Source organism: Carcharodon carcharias, chromosome 17 (assembly GCF_017639515.1).
Source record: "Carcharodon carcharias isolate sCarCar2 chromosome 17, sCarCar2.pri, whole genome shotgun sequence".
Lineage (NCBI taxonomy): Eukaryota > Metazoa > Chordata > Chondrichthyes > Lamniformes > Lamnidae > Carcharodon > Carcharodon carcharias.
In genome coordinates this window covers 90956698-90977793 of record NC_054483.1, presented here as the reverse complement: position 1 = coordinate 90977793, position 21096 = coordinate 90956698, and the positions used below count along the sequence as shown (strand labels likewise).

The following is a 21096-nucleotide window of genomic DNA, read 5'->3' as shown; positions in this document are numbered from 1 at the left end:
GCAAGGTATATCAGTGCTGGTGCCCAGGGAGCCAGGTACATCAGTGCTGGTGCCCAGGGAGCCCAGGTACATCAGTGCTGGTGCCCAGGGAGCCAGGTATATCAGTGCTGGTGCCCAGGGAGCCAGGTACATCAGTGCTGGTGCCCAGGGAGCCCAGGTACATCAGTGCTGGTGCCCAGGGAGCCAGGTACATCAGTGCTGGTGCCCAGGGAGGCCAGGTACATCAGTGCTGGTGCCCAGGGAGCCAGGTATATCAGTGCTGGTGCCCAGGGAGCCAGGTATATCAGTGCTGGAGCCCAGGGAGCCAGGTACATCAGTGCTGGAGCCCAGGGAGCCAGGTATATCAGTGCTGGAGCCCAGGGAGCCAGGTACATCAGTGCTGGAGCCCAGGGAGCCAGGTACATCAGTGCTGGAGCCCAGGGAGCCAGGTATATCAGTGCTGGAGCCCAGGGAGCCAGGTATATCAGTGCTGGAGCCCAGGGAGCCAGGTACATCAGTGCTGGTGCCCAGGGAGCCAGGTATATCAGTGCTGGAGCCCAGGGAGCCCAGGTACATCATTGCTGGTGCCCAGGGAGCCAGGTATATCAGTGCTGGAGCCCAAGGAGCCAGGTACATCAGTGCTGGTGCCCAGGGAGCCAGGTTTTTCAGTGCTGGAGCCCAGGGAGCCAGGTATATCAGTGCTGGAGCCCAGGGAGCCCAGGTACATCAGTGCTGGAGCCCAGGGAGCCAGGTATATCAGTGCTGGAGCCCAGGGAGCCCAGGTACATCAGTGCTGGTGCCCAGGGAGCCAGGTATATCAGTGCTGGTGCCCAGGGAGCCAGGTATATCAGTGCTGGAGCCCAGGGAGCCAGGTATATCAGTGCTGGTGCCCAGGGAGCCAGGTACATCAGTGCTGGTGCCCAGGGAGCCCAGGTACATCAGTGCTGGTGCCCAGGGAGCCAGGTACATCAGTGCTGGTGCCCAGGGAGCCCAGGTACATCAGTGCTGGAGCCCAGGGAGCTAGGTACATCAGTGCTGGAGCCCAGGGAGCCAGGTACATCAGTGCTGGTGCCCAGGGAGCCAGGTATATCAGTGCTGGAGCCCAGGGAGCCAGGTATATCAGTGCTGGAGCCCAGGGAGCCAGGTACATCAGTGCTGGTGCCCAGGGAGCCAGGTATATCAGTGCTGGAGCCCAGGGAGCCCAGGTACATCAGTGCTGGTGCCCAGGGAGCCAGGTATATCAGTGCTGGAGCCCAAGGAGCCAGGTACATCAGTGCTGGTGCCCAGGGAGCCAGGTATATCAGTGCTGGAGCCCAGGGAGCCCAGGTACATCAGTGCTGGTACCCAGGGAGCCCAGGTACATCAGTGCTGGTGCCCAAGGAGCCAGTTATATCAGTGCTGGAGCTCAGGGAGCCAGGTACATCAGTGCTGGAGCCCAGGGAGCCAGGTACATCAGTGCTGGTGCCCAGGGAGCCAGGTACATCAGTGCTGGTGCCCAGGGAGCCCAGGTACATCAGTGCTGGTGCCCAGGGAGCCAGGTACATCAGTGCTGGTGCCCAGGGAGCCCAGGTACATCAGTGCTGGTGCCCAGGGAGCCAGGTATATCGGTGCTGGTGCCCAGGGAGCCAGGTATATCAGTGCTGGAGCCCAGGGAGCCAGGTACATCAGTGCTGGAGCCCAGGGAGCAAGGTATATCAGTGCTGGAGCCCAGGGAGCCAGGTATATCAGTGCTGGAGCCCAGGGAGCCAGGTACATCAGTGCTGGAGCCAAGGGAGCCAGGTATATCAGTGCTGGAGCCCTGGGAGCCAGGTACATCAGTGCTGGAGCCCAGGAAGCCAGGTACATCAGTGCTGGAGCCCAGGGAGCCCAGGTACATCAGTGCTGGAGCCCAGGGAGCCCAGGTATATCAGTGCTGGAGCCCAGGGAGCCAGGTACATCAGTGCTGGAGCCCAGGGAGCCAGGTATATCAGTGCTGGAGCCCAGGGAGCCAGGTATATCAGTGCTGGAGCCCAGGGAGCCAGGTACATCAGTGCTGGTGCCCAGGGAGCCAGGTATATCAGTGCTGGAGCCCAGGGAGCCCAGGTACATCACTGCTGGTGCCCAGGGAGCCAGGTATATCAGTGCTGGAGCCCAAGGAGCCAGGTACATCAGTGCTGGTGCCCAGGGAGCCAGGTTTTTCAGTGCTGGAGCCCAGGGAGCCAGGTATATCAGTGCTGGAGCCCAGGGAGCCCAGGTACATCAGTGCTGGAGCCCAGGGAGCCAGGTATATCAGTGCTGGAGCCCAGGGAGCCCAGGTACATCAGTGCTGGTGCCCAGGGAGCCAGGTATATCAGTGCTGGTGCCCAGGGAGCCAGGTATATCAGTGCTGGAGCCCAGGGAGCCAGGTATATCAGTGCTGGTGCCCAGGGAGCCAGGTACATCAGTGCTGGTGCCCAGGGAGCCCAGGTACATCAGTGCTGGTGCCCAGGGAGCCAGGTACATCAGTGCTGGTGCCCAGGGAGCCCAGGTACATCAGTGCTGGAGCCCAGGGAGCTAGGTACATCAGTGCTGGAGCCCAGGGAGCCAGGTACATCAGTGCTGGTGCCCAGGGAGCCAGGTATATCAGTGCTGGAGCCCAGGGAGCCAGGTATATCAGTGCTGGAGCCCAGGGAGCCAGGTACATCAGTGCTGGTGCCCAGGGAGCCAGGTATATCAGTGCTGGAGCCCAGGGAGCCCAGGTACATCAGTGCTGGTGCCCAGGGAGCCAGGTATATCAGTGCTGGAGCCCAAGGAGCCAGGTACATCAGTGCTGGTGCCCAGGGAGCCAGGTATATCAGTGCTGGAGCCCAGGGAGCCAGGTACATCAGTGCTGGAGCCCAGGGAGCAAGGTATATCAGTGCTGGAGCCCAGGGAGCCAGGTATATCAGTGCTGGTGCCCAGGGAGCCAGGTACATCAGTGCTGGAGCCAAGGGAGCCAGGTATATCAGTGCTGGAGCCCTGGGAGCCAGGTACATCAGTGCTGGAGCCCAGGAAGCCAGGTACATCAGTGCTGGTGCCCAGGGAGCCAGGTATATCAGTGCTGGAGCCCAGGGAGCAAGGTATATCAGTGCTGGTGCCCAGGGAGCCAGGTACATCAGTGCTGGTGCCCAGGGAGCCCAGGTACATCAGTGCTGGTGCCCAGGGAGCCAGGTATATCAGTGCTGGTGCCCAGGGAGCCAGGTACATCAGTGCTGGTGCCCAGGGAGCCCAGGTACATCAGTGCTGGTGCCCAGGGAGCCAGGTACATCAGTGCTGGTGCCCAGGGAGGCAAGGTACATCAGTGCTGGTGCCCAGGGAGCCAGGTATATCAGTGCTGGTGCCCAGGGAGCCAGGTATATCAGTGCTGGAGCCCAGGGAGCCAGGTACATCAGTGCTGGAGCCCAGGGAGCCAGGTATATCAGTGCTGGAGCCCAGGGAGCCAGGTACATCAGTGCTGGAGCCCAGGGAGCCAGGTACATCAGTGCTGGAGCCCAGGGAGCCAGGTATATCAGTGCTGGAGCCCAGGGAGCCAGGTATATCAGTGCTGGAGCCCAGGGAGCCAGGTACATCAGTGCTGGTGCCCAGGGAGCCAGGTATATCAGTGCTGGAGCCCAGGGAGCCCAGGTACATCATTGCTGGTGCCCAGGGAGCCAGGTATATCAGTGCTGGAGCCCAAGGAGCCAGGTACATCAGTGCTGGTGCCCAGGGAGCCAGGTTTTTCAGTGCTGGAGCCCAGGGAGCCAGGTATATCAGTGCTGGAGCCCAGGGAGCCCAGGTACATCAGTGCTGGAGCCCAGGGAGCCAGGTATATCAGTGCTGGAGCCCAGGGAGCCCAGGTACATCAGTGCTGGTGCCCAGGGAGCCAGGTATATCAGTGCTGGTGCCCAGGGAGCCAGGTATATCAGTGCTGGAGCCCAGGGAGCCAGGTATATCAGTGCTGGTGCCCAGGGAGCCAGGTACATCAGTGCTGGTGCCCAGGGAGCCCAGGTACATCAGTGCTGGTGCCCAGGGAGCCAGGTACATCAGTGCTGGTGCCCAGGGAGCCCAGGTACATCAGTGCTGGAGCCCAGGGAGCTAGGTACATCAGTGCTGGAGCCCAGGGAGCCAGGTACATCAGTGCTGGTGCCCAGGGAGCCAGGTATATCAGTGCTGGAGCCCAGGGAGCCAGGTATATCAGTGCTGGAGCCCAGGGAGCCAGGTACATCAGTGCTGGTGCCCAGGGAGCCAGGTATATCAGTGCTGGAGCCCAGGGAGCCCAGGTACATCAGTGCTGGTGCCCAGGGAGCCAGGTATATCAGTGCTGGAGCCCAAGGAGCCAGGTACATCAGTGCTGGTGCCCAGGGAGCCAGGTATATCAGTGCTGGAGCCCAGGGAGCCCAGGTACATCAGTGCTGGTACCCAGGGAGCCCAGGTACATCAGTGCTGGTGCCCAAGGAGCCAGTTATATCAGTGCTGGAGCTCAGGGAGCCAGGTACATCAGTGCTGGAGCCCAGGGAGCCAGGTACATCAGTGCTGGTGCCCAGGGAGCCAGGTACATCAGTGCTGGTGCCCAGGGAGCCCAGGTACATCAGTGCTGGTGCCCAGGGAGCCAGGTACATCAGTGCTGGTGCCCAGGGAGCCCAGGTACATCAGTGCTGGTGCCCAGGGAGCCAGGTATATCGGTGCTGGTGCCCAGGGAGCCAGGTATATCAGTGCTGGAGCCCAGGGAGCCAGGTACATCAGTGCTGGAGCCCAGGGAGCAAGGTATATCAGTGCTGGAGCCCAGGGAGCCAGGTATATCAGTGCTGGAGCCCAGGGAGCCAGGTACATCAGTGCTGGAGCCAAGGGAGCCAGGTATATCAGTGCTGGAGCCCTGGGAGCCAGGTACATCAGTGCTGGAGCCCAGGAAGCCAGGTACATCAGTGCTGGAGCCCAGGGAGCCCAGGTACATCAGTGCTGGAGCCCAGGGAGCCCAGGTATATCAGTGCTGGAGCCCAGGGAGCCAGGTACATCAGTGCTGGAGCCCAGGGAGCCAGGTATATCAGTGCTGGAGCCCAGGGAGCCAGGTATATCAGTGCTGGAGCCCAGGGAGCCAGGTACATCAGTGCTGGTGCCCAGGGAGCCAGGTATATCAGTGCTGGAGCCCAGGGAGCCCAGGTACATCACTGCTGGTGCCCAGGGAGCCAGGTATATCAGTGCTGGAGCCCAAGGAGCCAGGTACATCAGTGCTGGTGCCCAGGGAGCCAGGTTTTTCAGTGCTGGAGCCCAGGGAGCCAGGTATATCAGTGCTGGAGCCCAGGGAGCCCAGGTACATCAGTGCTGGAGCCCAGGGAGCCAGGTATATCAGTGCTGGAGCCCAGGGAGCCCAGGTACATCAGTGCTGGTGCCCAGGGAGCCAGGTATATCAGTGCTGGTGCCCAGGGAGCCAGGTATATCAGTGCTGGAGCCCAGGGAGCCAGGTATATCAGTGCTGGTGCCCAGGGAGCCAGGTACATCAGTGCTGGTGCCCAGGGAGCCCAGGTACATCAGTGCTGGTGCCCAGGGAGCCAGGTACATCAGTGCTGGTGCCCAGGGAGCCCAGGTACATCAGTGCTGGAGCCCAGGGAGCTAGGTACATCAGTGCTGGAGCCCAGGGAGCCAGGTACATCAGTGCTGGTGCCCAGGGAGCCAGGTATATCAGTGCTGGAGCCCAGGGAGCCAGGTATATCAGTGCTGGAGCCCAGGGAGCCAGGTACATCAGTGCTGGTGCCCAGGGAGCCAGGTATATCAGTGCTGGAGCCCAGGGAGCCCAGGTACATCAGTGCTGGTGCCCAGGGAGCCAGGTATATCAGTGCTGGAGCCCAAGGAGCCAGGTACATCAGTGCTGGTGCCCAGGGAGCCAGGTATATCAGTGCTGGAGCCCAGGGAGCCCAGGTACATCAGTGCTGGTACCCAGGGAGCCCAGGTACATCAGTGCTGGTGCCCAAGGAGCCAGTTATATCAGTGCTGGAGCTCAGGGAGCCAGGTACATCAGTGCTGGAGCCCAGGGAGCCAGGTACATCAGTGCTGGTGCCCAGGGAGCCAGGTACATCAGTGCTGGTGCCCAGGGAGCCCAGGTACATCAGTGCTGGTGCCCAGGGAGCCAGGTACATCAGTGCTGGTGCCCAGGGAGCCCAGGTACATCAGTGCTGGTGCCCAGGGAGCCAGGTATATCGGTGCTGGTGCCCAGGGAGCCAGGTATATCAGTGCTGGAGCCCAGGGAGCCAGGTACATCAGTGCTGGAGCCCAGGGAGCAAGGTATATCAGTGCTGGAGCCCAGGGAGCCAGGTATATCAGTGCTGGAGCCCAGGGAGCCAGGTACATCAGTGCTGGAGCCAAGGGAGCCAGGTATATCAGTGCTGGAGCCCTGGGAGCCAGGTACATCAGTGCTGGAGCCCAGGAAGCCAGGTACATCAGTGCTGGAGCCCAGGGAGCCCAGGTACATCAGTGCTGGAGCCCAGGGAGCCCAGGTATATCAGTGCTGGAGCCCAGGGAGCCAGGTATATCAGTGCTGGAGCCCAGGGAGCCAGGTATATCAGTGCTGGTGCCCAGGGAGCCAGGTATATCAGTGCTGGTGCCCAGGGAGCCAGGTACATCAGTGCTGGAGCCCAGGGAGCCAGGTACATCAGTGCTGGTGCCCAGGGAGCCAGGTACATCAGTGCTGGTGCCCAGGGAGCCAGGTACATCAGTGCTGGTGCCCAGGGAGCCAAGTATATCAGTGCTGGAAACCAGGGAGCCAGGTATATCAGCCTGGGAAGGTGACGTCACGTTGGGCCTATGGAGGAGACGGTGCCATGGTGAGTACATGGGAATGAGAGTGTAGGCAAGGAGAGAGTGTGTCTGTGAGTGTGTGGGGGGGGAATGAGAGGGTGTGTCTGTGAGTGTGTGGGGGGGGGGGGGAGAATGAGAGGGTGTGTCTGTGAGTGTGTGTGGGGGGGATAATGAGAGGGTGTGTCTGTGAGTGTGTTTGGGGGGGAATGAGAGGGTGTGTCTGTGAGTGTGTGGGGGGGGGGAATGAGAGGGTGTGTCTGTGAGTGTGTGGGGGGGGGGGGAATGAGAGGGTGTGTCTGTGAGTGTGAGCGGGGGAATGAGAGGGTGTGTCTGTGAGTGTGTGGGGAGGCATGAGTGGTGTGTCTGTTAGTGTGAGCGGGGAATGAGAGGGTGTGTCTGTGAGTGTGTGGGGAGGAATGAGAGGGTGTGTCTGTGAGTGTGTGGGGAGGAATGAGAGGGTGTGTCTGTGAGTGTGAGCGGGGGAATGAGAGGGTGTGACTGTGAGTGTGTGGGGGGGGGGGAATGAGATAGTGTGTCTGTGAGTGTTGGGGGGGGGAATGAGAGGGTGTGTCTGTGAGTGTGAGCGGGGGGAATGAGAGGGTGTGTCTATGAGTGTATGGGGGAGGGAATGAGAGGGTGTGTCTATGAGTGTGTGGGGAGGAATGAGAGGGTGTGTCTGTGAGTGTGTGGGGGTGGGAGAATGAGAGGGTGTGTCTGTGAGTGTGTGGGGGAGGAATGAGAGGGTGTGTCTGTGAGTGTGTGGGGAGGAATGAGAGGGTGTGTCTGTGAGTGTGAGCGGGGAAATGAGAGGGTGTGTCTGTGAGTGTGTGGGGAGGAATGAGAGGGTGTGTCTGTGGGTGTGTGGGGGAGGGAATGAGAGGGTGTGTCTGTGAGTGTGTGGGGAGGAATGAGAGGGTGTATCTGTGAGTGTGTGGTGGGGGGGAATGAGAGGGTGTGTCTGTGAGTGTGAGCGGGGGGAATGAGAGGGTGTGTCTATGAGTGTGTGGGGGAGGGAATGAGAGGGTGTGTCTGTGAGTGTGTGGGGAGGAATGAGAGGGTGTGTCTGTGAGTGTGTGGGGGAGGGAATGAGAGGGTGTGTCTGTGAGTGTGTGGGGAGGAATGAGAGGGTGTGTCTGTGAGTGTGAACGGGGGAATGATAGGGTGTGTCTGTGAGTATGTGGGGATGGAATGAAAGGGTGTGTCTGTGAGTGTGGGGAGGTGGAATGAGAGAGTATGTTGGCGGGTGAAATGAGAGAGAGCGTGTCTGTGAGTGTGGGGTGCAGGTAATGAGAGAGCGAGTGTGTTGGGGGTAAGTGTGAGAGACTGTGTATGTGTGAGTTGGGTGGTGGAGTGTGAGAGACTGAGTGTGCTGGGTGGGGGCGGGGGCGGGGGGTGGGGGGGTGGGGGGGGTGGTGGGGGGCGGGGGGGGTGGGGGGGGTGCGGAGTGCAAGTGTGCCTTGTGCCCAGTCTCGGGTTTCTCACTCATGCTCACCACCACACACCAACACATACACACAGACCCGCTCACAGTGGGTGAGGGTGAGTGAGTGAGCACCCTGAGACTGGAAGTGAGCCTCTCAAACACACTCTGACTCTCTCACACTCCGGTCATTTTTATTAATTACTCTTTTTCAAATTAACAATTTATTGCTATAACATTGCTGTACTTTCCTTAACCTCAAAATTTTTGAAATTCAGTTTACTGTTGTGCCAAATTTTACCTTTCTGAAATTTGCTGATTGGTCCCTTAAGTGAGATAGATATGCAAATATGACCCCCCCCACGCCCCCCCCCCCACCCCTCCCCACCAAGCTAAAAGGTTGGTCAAGCCTGATATAGTGCTTCTCATATGACCATCAGATGTCTCAAAGCACTTTACAGCCAATGAAGTATTTTTTTTGAAGTGTAGTCTCTATTGTTATGTAGGAAATACAGCACTAATTTGCGCTCAGCAAACTCCCACAAACAGAAATATGATAATGACTAGGTAATCTGTTTTCTGTGATTTCGATTGGGAGCTAAATATTGGCCAGGGCACTGGGAATAAACCCTCTGCTCTTCTTCGAAATAGTGCCATGGGACCTTTTACATCTACCCAGGCGGGGCCTAGTTTAACATCTTGTCTGAAGGACAGTGCAGTGCTCCCCCAGTACTGCACTGGATTGTCAGTCTTGAATTTAGAGCTCAAGCCCTGGAGTGAGACTTAAACCCAGAACATTGTGATTCAGAGGCGAGTGTTCGACCAACTGAGCTATGGCTGACAGACAAGATAAACAAAATCAAGAAATAAAAGAATAACTAAAAGTGTGAAAGAAAAAAGTAAAAGCAGCAAGAAATGCTATTACAACCCCTGTCAGAGGGGTGATGTCCACATGCTACGCTTTTCTGAAACCTTAGTGGCAAACCAGGTGAAGTACTGAAATGATCAAATATCAGTTTGAGGACTGGTTTACTTTTTCACAGTAGTGACATAATTCAAATTTGTCTGTTGCTGAAATACAGGGACTAAGATTGGTTCTTTAGAGAACAATTGACCTGTTTGAAATTAAGTGCTGCAGATTAATCACAGGAGTACAGTAAACAGCAGAGAGTCGAGATGGAGGGAGGTAATCCCTCTTAATACAGTATAAAAGAGGAATAAATGAGATACTTAAGATGAACAAACTATATTGGACACAGAAATCCTACAAGTGCTTGCATGGCGTAAGCGTAACAAGGACTAAGGCCCTGATTGTCTATGGGGAGACATGGGAGGGAGCGAAGGAGGCTGAAAACAGTCAAGGAATGTGGCGAGGCCAAGAATGCCAAATTAGTGGCAGGGCCTCATCATTTTTTTTACACCAATTCCCATCCAACAGGGTGCCCACTCTACAGGTTTCTCAGCTGCTGGCAGGTGGGGGTATCCAACAAGTTGAGTGCTGGCTGACCACAGCAGGGGGTGAGAGATAAATAGGCCACAATCGGCAGAAAGTAGGCTGCAGGCTTCCATGAGAGCACACATGTTCCTTCTGGCCTACAAGACATAGTAGAAAAAGCACTTATCTTCTGGAGCTGGCAGCTTTCACCTCAATTTTGCTGCTGAGCTTTGGAAAACCTGGTCAGTAGCAGTTAAATTTAAATCAGGTGCCCAATTGCTAGATGGGAGACAGATTCAATTATATAATGATTCTGCCTCTGCAAAAGAGGACACTCATACACTTTGCTACCTGCTGCCACAAAGATAGTGGGAAGTGCGAGGCTAACAGGCTGAGGTTGCATTGCACCTTTTCCAGGGTTAACCCCGCAGCTCAACCCACTCTCCTCTCGCCCCCCCAAACATGGTGTGGTTAATATCAAAGCCTACAATGCTGAAGACTTGGAAAGATTCTGGAGTGATGAAAGCAACTCGCAGAAGGGAACTGCCTAGTTCGGATGGAAAAGGGTATTATATACCAGATACTTGTAGTCTCAGATGCCTCACATTGCACAGAGAACCAGGAGCAGGCGTACACAGTGCCAATCCTGCTTCATTGTTCTTGCACTTTCAAATCAAAAGCAAATAACAAGCTCTCAGCATCTTCTACACAGAGGCACACAAAAGGCAGAAATTATTTTGCTTTAGTAGAGGCATTAGAGGTTAAGCAGAGAAATGCCTCAATTAAAATAGCAGAAAGAAAAATATAGTACAAGTGCATTAAATATCCGTACAATAACATCACCAGAGATACTCCACAATCTCCACAGCAAAATGGATAGGGTGGATATAAGAGAACTGAGAATTAGTTTAGAAAATATTAACATATGGCAGAAAGAAAGTTGATCTTAACAAGCCTTCACTGGACTCTGGCCACCTAAAGCTCTGCAAAGAGCACCTTCGGTTATAGTCTGATGGATACAAGATTGCTCCTTTTTATAGCTGAGACTTTTTAAGTTATATTTGGCAAAAAACTATCTCCGGTCAAGCATCCAGGTTTTAATGTATCTGATGTTATTCATTTTAATACAGTCCATTACTCATATTTACTTTATGTTTGTAGTTATTCTTGCTCTGTTAAAATTGAATATCTCCCAATGGAATTCAGCTCTTCACTGATTCACTTCTACATTAAAAAATGATTCAGCGTAATTGTTTGCAAGACACAAATTGCAGATTAATAGAGCAACCTGCACTTATTGCTTCTTGAAACAATACTTAGGTTGTACTCAGTGATAATACCACAGTGTTCAAGGGCTTAGGAGATAAAGTTTGCCAACAAAGCTTCAAGACCTTAGGCTGAACTTGCAATTACAGTGGGGGGTGTTAAACGGGCGGTAGCAGGTCAGCCCGTTATACACTCTGCCTGATTTTCCCATCCATTCAATAGACTGGGTGTATGACAGGCAGGCAGTCTGATACCAGCCCGCTGAAGTTGAACCATCCGCCCCTTGTAGTCTTTCAATTGCAAATTACTAATTATATTTTTATTGTATGTTAAAAATCAAATCCAGTTAAAAGGACACTGTCTACATGAAAAATTGTTGACCAACTTTGCTTTTTATTTTGGGGAGAGGAATGGGGCATACTTTATTTTCAACCCAAGACATCACACACAAGTAGGGAAATTATGAATTTCAATGCAATTTACATCATTATGCTATGTGCTTATAATCAAATAAAGAAACATATGCTGAATGCTTATCGGGAAGGTGGCATCCTTTAACAGTAACTCCCAGTACTGGACTTGATCCAGTCAGCAGTGCAAACCACATCAAATAAAGACTTTCAGGAGCTGGCCATCAAATCCAACCAAACAATTTTCTAAATTAAGAAACCACTTGGTTTCAGTGTATAAAATATTAAGTAGATTTCCTGCTTACCTATCTAGCACATAAGTGAGAGCTTTCTGTCGGGTTCCTGAGTAGACAGATGGGCTTGTTTCCCAAGCAATTAAATTGGAAGCATCATGGAAAAGATGAATGTTCACCAAGTCAAAGGCACTGTCAAGAAAATAACCATCACACAAGTGAATCATCATGCAAGTGCTCTTACGATCAGACAGAATTTAGAAAATGGTAGCATTGCATATCAAACTGCCATAATAGAAGCCTTACAAAGACATTTGTATATTGTAACATGCCCTTTGCACATGCTGGGATTAACTATTATGGTTAATAAAATTACAAAATTATTTTTGACATGATGCTTGCCCAATTTCCTTGACAATATTCATATTTGCTTACTAAGCATACTGCCACTGTCGTTTTAATGGAGAATTGCTTTTAAACAATACGTTGTAAGTAAACTCTGATATCTATCACCACACAGATGGAACCTCATTATACCTGTCAGCTCACACCTTATATATTGAATGTTATTGTCATCTAATCCATGAAATGTAAATAATGCACCCCCATGTACATACTTTGGAGAGTAGCTTCACAATAAGAATGACACATCCATAAAAATGTGCCATTTCATACATTAGTTTATTAAGTGTTATTAAAAATCTGTAAAACCGAGCTTCATTATTTTAAGTGTTCTACAGCCAGCATTCAGAAGCACTCTCAGTCAAAGGATTTATGAGGATACCTGAGGTAGAATTTTTATACAAAAAGTAAAAAGAAATAGGAGAAAAAATCATTTTCAGCTTATACAGAAAAAGTCATTCATTAAGAAATGGCCTCAAGCTGAGAGAACTCTTTTAATTAATCTATTTAAAGATCACAAAGGGGACAGGAGCTCAGGATCAGAAAAATATTATCTGGATATCAAAGTTACATGGCAGGGAGTGCAGATGTTTTCCTTTTCTTACCAGGTTAAGGTCCTCACGAAGAATAATACCTGGTCAGATCACATTTTTACCACACGCAGATCTACTCAGTGTTGTGATCCAATAATGAACTCTGATATTTGTAGGGCACAAACAAAGCAATTCAGAAAGGATGGCTGTTTCATCCATTCAGAGTTGATTACTGAACTGTAATGTGGAATCAAGGACTACAGAGTGATCAGGTCAATAAAGCTACTTGATGTCCTTCTCTATGTGGTAAATATTCTACAACTTCAACCAGCAACAGATTTTTCAACAAACTGAAATCATGTAAATGATAGTGGCAGCACAGCTCCCATGAAGGCCCACTGGGTATACGCATCTCATTGCGTGCTGCTCAGCCACTTAGACAGGGAAGATACAAAGTCCTTGACCTGTTTGGAGTTAATCCGTCTCAACTGAGGTAAAAGTGCAGGGATTACAATTGGCCTTGATGTTACTGACATTGACACTGCAGAAGGAAGAAAATAAAGAAGATTCTAGGGCTTGGTGGTTATCCAATTGCTCTTGCTGGAAAGTAGGCATGTTTGTATATGTTAGATGAGTCTAGGATGGCCTACTGTGATGCCCATCCATGGTCAAATATCTGCTGATAATTACTGCCTGGGCTTACATGTGAGGAACTGTCACACAGCAAGCTACTTGATTGCTGTGGAGCTATTAAATATGTACCAGTCAACAGGGCATTGTTATGAAATTGCACTTTTTAGGAATCTGGGTGATTCTCCCCATGATTTATTAAAATAAAGATGCACTTGGAGCAGGTCAAGCTCTTCACCAAGACTGCAAATTATTGCCCTCCTTTTGCCAATTGGGTGCTTACAAGGCCATTTCAGAGCGCATTATGGGTCAGCCATATAACTTGGGAATAGAGTTACATGAGGATCAGACTTGGTAAGCTGGTAAGATCCCATCCCTGAAGGACATTGGTGAATCAGTTGGGTTGTCACAACAATGTGATTTTTTTTTCCTGCTGCCTTCCCACAAATTCCCAGATTTATTGAATTAATTTCCACAGCTTGCCATGCTAAGCTTGAACTCATGAGCTCAGGCTACTAGTCTACTGGTCTGGAATGTCCACCAGGGATTGTCTTGATGCCCTGCCCTAGTTTTGGTGGGAGATTAGTGGAATTCATAGGGGAAAGAGACTTAGCCATTCTCAGCTGTTTACTCCAATCTCCTGTTGGTGTTACAAACAGAGATCGAGACAACTCCCTGGAAATTCAGGGTCATTATCTTTAGGAAATGAAGAGAGGAAAGGGAAATAAATAAGAGTTCGACACTGTAAAAATTGCCCATTCTTCACGGGGTTAAGTGATTGGCCCTCATATGAGATGGACAATGAGTTTATGACCATTTTTAAATTTTATTTAAGGAAGGATGTAAATGCATTGGAAGCAGTTCAAAAGGTTACTAGACTAACACTGGAAATGGGAGGGTTGTCTTATGAGGAATGGTTGGATAGGCTAGGCTTGTACCCACTGGAGTTTAAAACAGTAGGAGGTGACTTGATTGAAACATATAAGATCCTGAGTGGTCTTGACAGGGTGGTGGAAAGGATGTTTCCTCTTGTGGGAGAATCTAGAACTAGGGGTCACTGCTTAAAAATAAGGGATCACCCCCTTAAGACAGATGAGGAGAATTTTTTTCTCTCAGACGGTCATGAGTCTTTGGAGCTCTCTTCCTCAAAAGGCAGTGGAAGCAGGATCTTTGAGTATTTTTAAGGCAGAGCTAGATAGATCAGATCAACCATGATTGCGGAGCAACTTGAGGGGCCGAGTGGCCTACTCCTGATCCTAATTTGTATGCTCATATGTTGTATTAAAAGAGCAACTGGGTAAGCCATTGTAATTTCTACCACCCTCAATTAGTTGACCTCAATTCTGCAGATCTAATCAGAAAATTGTTGACCAAAAATTAAGTGATTAGAAATGAACTTTATCATCTTTTATTGATTATTTTATAATTAGATGTGACCTACAGTGCTAATCCAATGAGTAGCTGGTCCATACAAGTTAGGAAGCTCTGTGGTTTGATTATCAGCCTGTGTCGAGTTGGCTGATCTTAACTGCAGCATTGCAATTGACTCAGCGTCTCAGGCCTAGGAAGGAACAAATAGACCAAGGATCTTATTCCCAATCGTGTGTTCCCAATAAGCCCAAAGGATGGCATTGGGCTTGTTTGTGATACACCCTTGGGTTGATTGGCTCGGTACAGAAACAAAGCAAATAATGATGATTTGGATGTGGTACTGTAGTCAGCAACAAGTTAATAGGTGAGAAATTGGGTTCATTAGCACCTGCTGTTCAGGCTGTATGAGTGTCCTTGTTAATGCTGGAATCCTGCCACAATGAAGGGCGTGCTCTAGATGTAAGCGACAGGTTAGGGCATTATTCTTAAGTATATCTAGGAGCTGATTTCCACCTGTGTGCGGGAGGAAACTTGGAGTCTGTGGCTGTGTTCCCTGGGTTTTGTGAATAAATCTACGTTAAGGAAACACTGGCTCCAGATTTCTCCTTTACTGAGTGAATGAGCAGCACATTATAACAGTCCTTAGAGCTTTAAAATGTCAGTGTACATGCACACACTTTTGAGGTGAATCACACGGCACACTATATTGGTTTAGGCATTAGTGTGTTCACAGCCAACATTCACCGAAAGTAACTCTTTCGAGTACAAACACGTTTGCATCTGTTTCAGATGAAGTTACATTGTTTCATAGTTTGCCATTGTGAGATTTGAACTCTTGATAATCTTTTAAAAACATGTAACGCTTTTGAGTACAAACCTGTTTCCATCTGTTTCAGATGAAGTTACATTGTTTCATAGTTTGCCTTTGTGAGATTTGAACTCTTGATCTCGGGGTTATAAACCCAGTACCATAACCACTTGGCTATTTAGGCCAAGCGGTGAGATGATGTAACTCTTTTGAGTACAAACTCATTTCCATCTGTTTCAGATAAAGTTACATTGTTTCATAGTTTGCCATTGTGAGATTTGAACTCTTGATACTCTTTTGAGTAAACCTGTTTCCATCTGTTTCAGATGAAGTTACATTGTTTCATAGTTTGCCATTGTGAGATTTGAACTCTTGATCTTGGGGTTACAAACCCAGTATCATAACCACTTGGCTATTTAGGCTAAGCATTCAGTGAATGTATTCAAAGCAGGCAGATCATGATGTCAATTAGCATGAAATGCTGATTTTATGATAGCATGGCCATTTTGCAGCTCCACAGTTAATGCCTTCTCTTAACTGTGTACAGCTGAGCACATATTCAGCAGCAGGAAAGATATCCCAGAAATGCTATTCAAAGGGATAATCAACTACTTTCAGGTTAGTTGTTGATTGATGTTTTTTCTGACTGTGGCTGCAATTCTAGAAATGTTTGGTGTTTTTTATAGTTGTTTCATGCTGCAAAAGTCAACAGGGAGTAGTGTGGTAGGTGAAAGACTTTTTTGTTGACTTCAAGGTCTCTACACAAACTAATTGTTCACATACATGAGTGCAATAGTAGCCATTTCCCTTGGAATACAGCATGACTGGGAGAATGGACAGAGGCCACGCACAGCAGGATAGGCTGCTGAAATAGGGAGAAGGGGGAGAAAGACTCTCAAAATTCATCCAGAGTGTTCAGAGGAAAATTCTCTGAATTGAGCCTCATTGAAGAAAAATATGTAAGACATCGGTGCTTTAGTAAGGAGGTCCTCACTGAAATTTGCCACAAGCTGCAGCCACGCCTGCAACCTCAGAGCAGCGCAAGGATCGTATTGTCAGTGGCTGTGAAGGTGACCATGGAGATGCATTTTCACATGTCTGTCTCCTTCCAGACAGGAGCTGGAGACATTTGCAACATCTCTGTTTGCTGTCCACTGTTAGTGAGATCACAGACTCATTCTCATTTCATTCTCTTCTGCCAAAGATAAGCAAGCAGAGAGGAAATGCGGCTTTGCAAAGATTGCAGGCTTTCCCATGGTGCATTGACTGCATGCAAATCACTTTGTGGGTTCTACATGCCAAATATGTCCTATACCAGAACTGAAAGGGACTCCGCTCCCTCAATGTTCAGATGGTGTGTGATCACAGGCTGCGAATTGTGCAAGTCAATGTCTAGTATCCTGGCGGCAGTCAGGATGCCTTCATTGTGTGGCAGCTCAATGTGCTATCTGCATTTCAGCCACCAAGACAAACCAAAAGCTGGATATTGCACAACTAGGGTTATCCACTGACCACATGGCTGATGACCTTGCTATGCAAGCCATGCACATCTGTGCAGCATACAATGAAAGCCAAGCTGCCACACAAAATCCAATACAGAAGACCACTGGCGTGCTGAAACAATGACTTGTTGCCTGTCTCATTCTGGAGGAGCTCTGCAGCACCTGGCAGAGCAGGTATCATGACTTGTGGTGGCCTGTTGCACTCTGTGCAACCTCGCCATCATGAGGGGAGAGCCTTCACCAACAGTTAAATGGAAGCAGCTGAAGAGCAAGGGCATGAGGATGAGCAGGAAAGGTAGGAGAAAGAAAAGGAGGAGGAGGAGCAGAAGAGGTGAGTTAGATAGCCCCTTTCTACTTAGGCTGTCAATAAAGAACTAATTTGAACGGGATATCAGTAACTGCAACCCCATTTCCCCATTCCTGCATCTAATCTTCACACTGTCACTAAGCATCACAGCTTCTGCTTCACTGCAATGTATCATTAAATCTACCACAAAATAAACATTCCAAACCAAATTTCTATATCAACTCATTCCATATTACATACAAAAGTCAACTAATCACCTGTGCACTTGTCTTCCATTTGCCTTTCTTTGTCCTCGTTCTCCTACACAGTGCTCCTATCCCAGTGGCTGCAGCAAGGCTGGTAGAACACTCCTGACTTTCAGTGGAGGGAGACAGCAGGTGATGATCCTTGAGCACCCCTGAGTAGGAAAGCCCATCTGCGACTTCATCATCTCGGTTTGAATGGCAGTAATCTGGGTGACTGTCTGGCTGACAGGCAACAGCAATGGATGTGGAGCGGCAGGGCTGGGAGGACGAATGTTGTCTCCCTGAGAGAAGACAACAGGTTCACGATCCACTGAGCCACAGCCATTCTCCCAGGGCTGCTCATGCTGCAAAAGAAGCTGCGACATCAAGTGGGTGAGTGAAATTGGCCACCACGTCCACACTGGAAAGAATAGGCTCCTAGCTCTGTGCAAAGTCCTGTATTGGCACTGGACCACTCCATGCTTCTTGACATTGACTGCAGGCTTCGGTTAGGCTTCCCAAAGCATCAACACTTCATTTGTGTATACTCATCAGCCTTCTTCTTTAGATTACTACATCAGAGTCCTTATCTGAGTCCTCTACAATGGAACCTGTATGTAACCTCACCCTCTGGTGAGTTTACATCTGTACTATCCTTCTCCCTGCCCTGACTGCAGTCCACTTGTGCATTGTGTCTCACCATGTGCTGATCTCTCCTCTAATCTAGCCAGTAAGATATGTAGAGTCTCAGTATCTGAGCTGATATGAGGTCATTGAGCACCTACTCCATTACATCCAGATCTCTGTGGCTTGACTGCTGGCATCAGCCTGTATGGCTATCTGCTCCCACTGTCTTTTGACCGTATGTCTTAACAGCCTGCTTCTTCCCTGCAGATGCAGGACATCTTTCCTCCCAAGGACCCTCCACCAAGGTCCCGAGTGCAGCATTCAAAAACCTTGGAGCCTTCTCTCTCCCATGTTGTGCGTCCTTCATCCCAGGTCAGATCCTCCTCTACCTGCTCCAGCCACAATGCGCCTCCAATTTAAAAGGTGAAGGCTAGCTCGACAGGCTGCTCGCTATGTAGAATCCAGCAACTGTAGTGCTGGCTGGAGGCAAAAGTCATTCAAATGAGCTTGCAGCACAAAATTTTATTCCAATCAACTGGCATGAGTTAATTATGCGTTGTGATTCCCATGCCTGTTTTGAGGGGCCCCCTATTTAGCTCCCAATGGCTTTTGGCAATATAGGAGGAAATTTGGTGAGGCAAAGGTACAAATAATTATCTCAAACCAAGAATAACCCTGCAGAAGTTTGAGCATCCTTCATATCCATTCCATTCATTGCTTATCAGCTGATTGTAAGTAATTATAGCAAAATTCGACAAAGTTGGAATTTTTTAATCTTGGTGACTCAATCCAAAAAATGATATTATATATAAGTAGTGAGCCAAAAATGTTAGACAAGTTACATTTAAGGAAGGAATGAAAGTCAAGGGACTTCTTTCGGTTCAAAGTCATCACCAAATCTTTCCCTAAAAATGTACCAGGGTTGTAATATGTTTTCAGTTTTCAGGGCTAAATTGTCTACTCCTTTCCCTACATTAAGAGAGGTCAACATTTTGAATGTTCTTCCCCCTGTAGGTGCCCCCCTGCATCCGATACCTAACTTAGTGATCTCAGTTAATAGGAAGGGGGCACCTACAACCTGGAACTGAATCTCGATCGATTTCAATGGACTCCAACACTACGGACAGGCCTGGAAATCAACCTGAAGTGACCCAACACCAGAAGCACACTTCACCACCTGTGTACTGCTGTATGATTTGCCAATCATCTCTCTTTTTAACCCCAGGGTCAAAAAGGCTGACAGAAGGAACATTCAAAATCACATGATCTGTACCATGTGATTCTGTGATTCTGAAATGAGGTGGCTGCTTTACCAGAAGCTTCTAGAACTCTTTGTTCTTAGATGGAAGGTGGTCCATTAGTATTTCAGGATTTTATTTCTTCATAGGTGTTGTTACCTTATTAGCCAGGAGGAGTTTTCAGTCCTGTACACTGGACCATCAGAGGGTTATAGAATGAGTCACAGGTGGCTTTTGGAAATTTGTTGTCCCTCTCAGGGTGAGTGTATTTATATCACGAGAAGAGAAAAAAAATCATAGTAGCAATGCACTCTACTTCGGGGGTTGGGGGAGGGGGTGTGAAATCATGAGGCAAACCATTTGTTGTCAGCTAATCCAGTCGCCTGGTCCACTGTCACTGCTTAGCCTCACTATTTTTGTTGGCCTTGGCAACTCGGTCTTCTTAATCCAAATTCTCCACCTTATTTTTGCATCCCTTAATATCCTTGCTTCTAAACTGAGTATCTCCCTTTTATAGAGCAATCCATAGCTTCCATCTGAAGGAAGAATATCACAGGCGAAAAGCAGCTGAGCGATTTTTAGGCACTGCAGTGTTGTTAATACAGTGAAGTTTTGCTATAGATCATTGCTGTGGCTTTCAGTGGAAGAGATTTTTATGGGTAAATTTAGAAAGGAATTTATGGAAAGAGTCCTTACTTGCTAATTCCAAACCTATTTTGTGTCATTGAATTCAGGTAAATCCTAGTATATAAAGTGTAGGATGAAAATGCAGGAGCATTATGTTAAACATTGCCAAGGCTGATGGATTAACCCTTTCAATCATAAAAGCACTTTCAAGGACATATGGTGTGACAAATGACAGTGGAATGACTGACAAAGGTCTGGATGTCAAATCATGACTCTACCCAATCTGTACTTCTACTGGCATTAAATAAATTGCAAATTAGTGCAAAAGTCAAAAATAAAAAGACGAGAACATACCAATCAGTGACACTCCATCGTGTTCTGATGAAGCCTTTTCTGGACCACTTACACTATTAATAAAAAAAGGAAGATGTCAATTTTACATTGCGAAGTGGAACAAAGTACAATCTTCACAGTGTGGCAACGGAGTTTGAGCATTAGACACAAACTTGTTTCACTTCCCAAACAAACCCTAAGCTATCAGAGATATTGTATACGTCATTTATAACCCAAGCACAGTGGAAGATTATCAAAATGCAGCGGAAAATTAATGAACCGGAAAAGAAAAGGCATTTGATTTATTCGTTTGGCAATAATTTATCTTTGGTTATATATCACTGTAATCATGCTCAGTTCATTCCACTAGATGGAAGGAAAGTAACAGCTTGGCAAAGAAATTAATCACCCCAGGCTCACCACACTTACAGAAGATACAACTGCAACATACCTCAGCACAAACGTTCACACAAAACAGACAAGGAGAATGGGGGGCTCATTTTGTACTGTCAGAACATTGTGCATTACCCCAGCACTCTGCAGGATCGAAGTTTAGCATAAACATGAAATTCACAGGCCACTTGGCATCTGCCACATAGCTTGTAGCGGTTAAAGGCCAACATGCAAACTATTTGCAAACACCATCGTTTCATTTGAGGGAAACACAAATTGATGATGAGAGGCTGAGATAATTTTCAGCCAGCAGTTAAGGATGAAGACCAAATCTATACAGTGACAGTCATTCAGTTCCATCAGTTGGACGGCGCAAGCATTTTCCTTTCATGAAACCATGCTCTTCGTATGAGCTTTTTATCGGTACACCAGCTTGTTAGCAATTGATTCCACAAGTGGACCAGGTTTAGACATTAATTCTCTACTTCAGTGACTCATGTGTACATATGGCTAAAGTATAGTTAGTATACTGGAATCCTGTTAAAAAAGTTCAACTGGCCAGTAGCCCAAAACATCAGTATAACTGACTGAGC

The 21096-nt window shown here is 49.0% G+C and overlaps 1 protein-coding gene across 2 annotated transcripts in view; it reads right to left on the bottom strand.

Annotated features, from left to right (window-relative positions):
* LOC121289806 (inositol polyphosphate-5-phosphatase A) overlaps window positions 1-21096 on the bottom strand; it is a 568674-nt gene that overhangs the window by 174084 nt on the left and 373494 nt on the right. For both annotated transcript variants that reach the window (XM_041209646.1, XM_041209645.1), the window contains exons 7-8: window positions 20132-20184; window positions 11581-11700 (exon numbers count right to left, since the gene is read on the bottom strand). In XM_041209646.1, the coding sequence (XP_041065580.1) occupies window positions 11581-11700; window positions 20132-20184 (173 nt within the window). The remainder of the gene's footprint in view (window positions 1-11580; window positions 11701-20131; window positions 20185-21096) is intronic.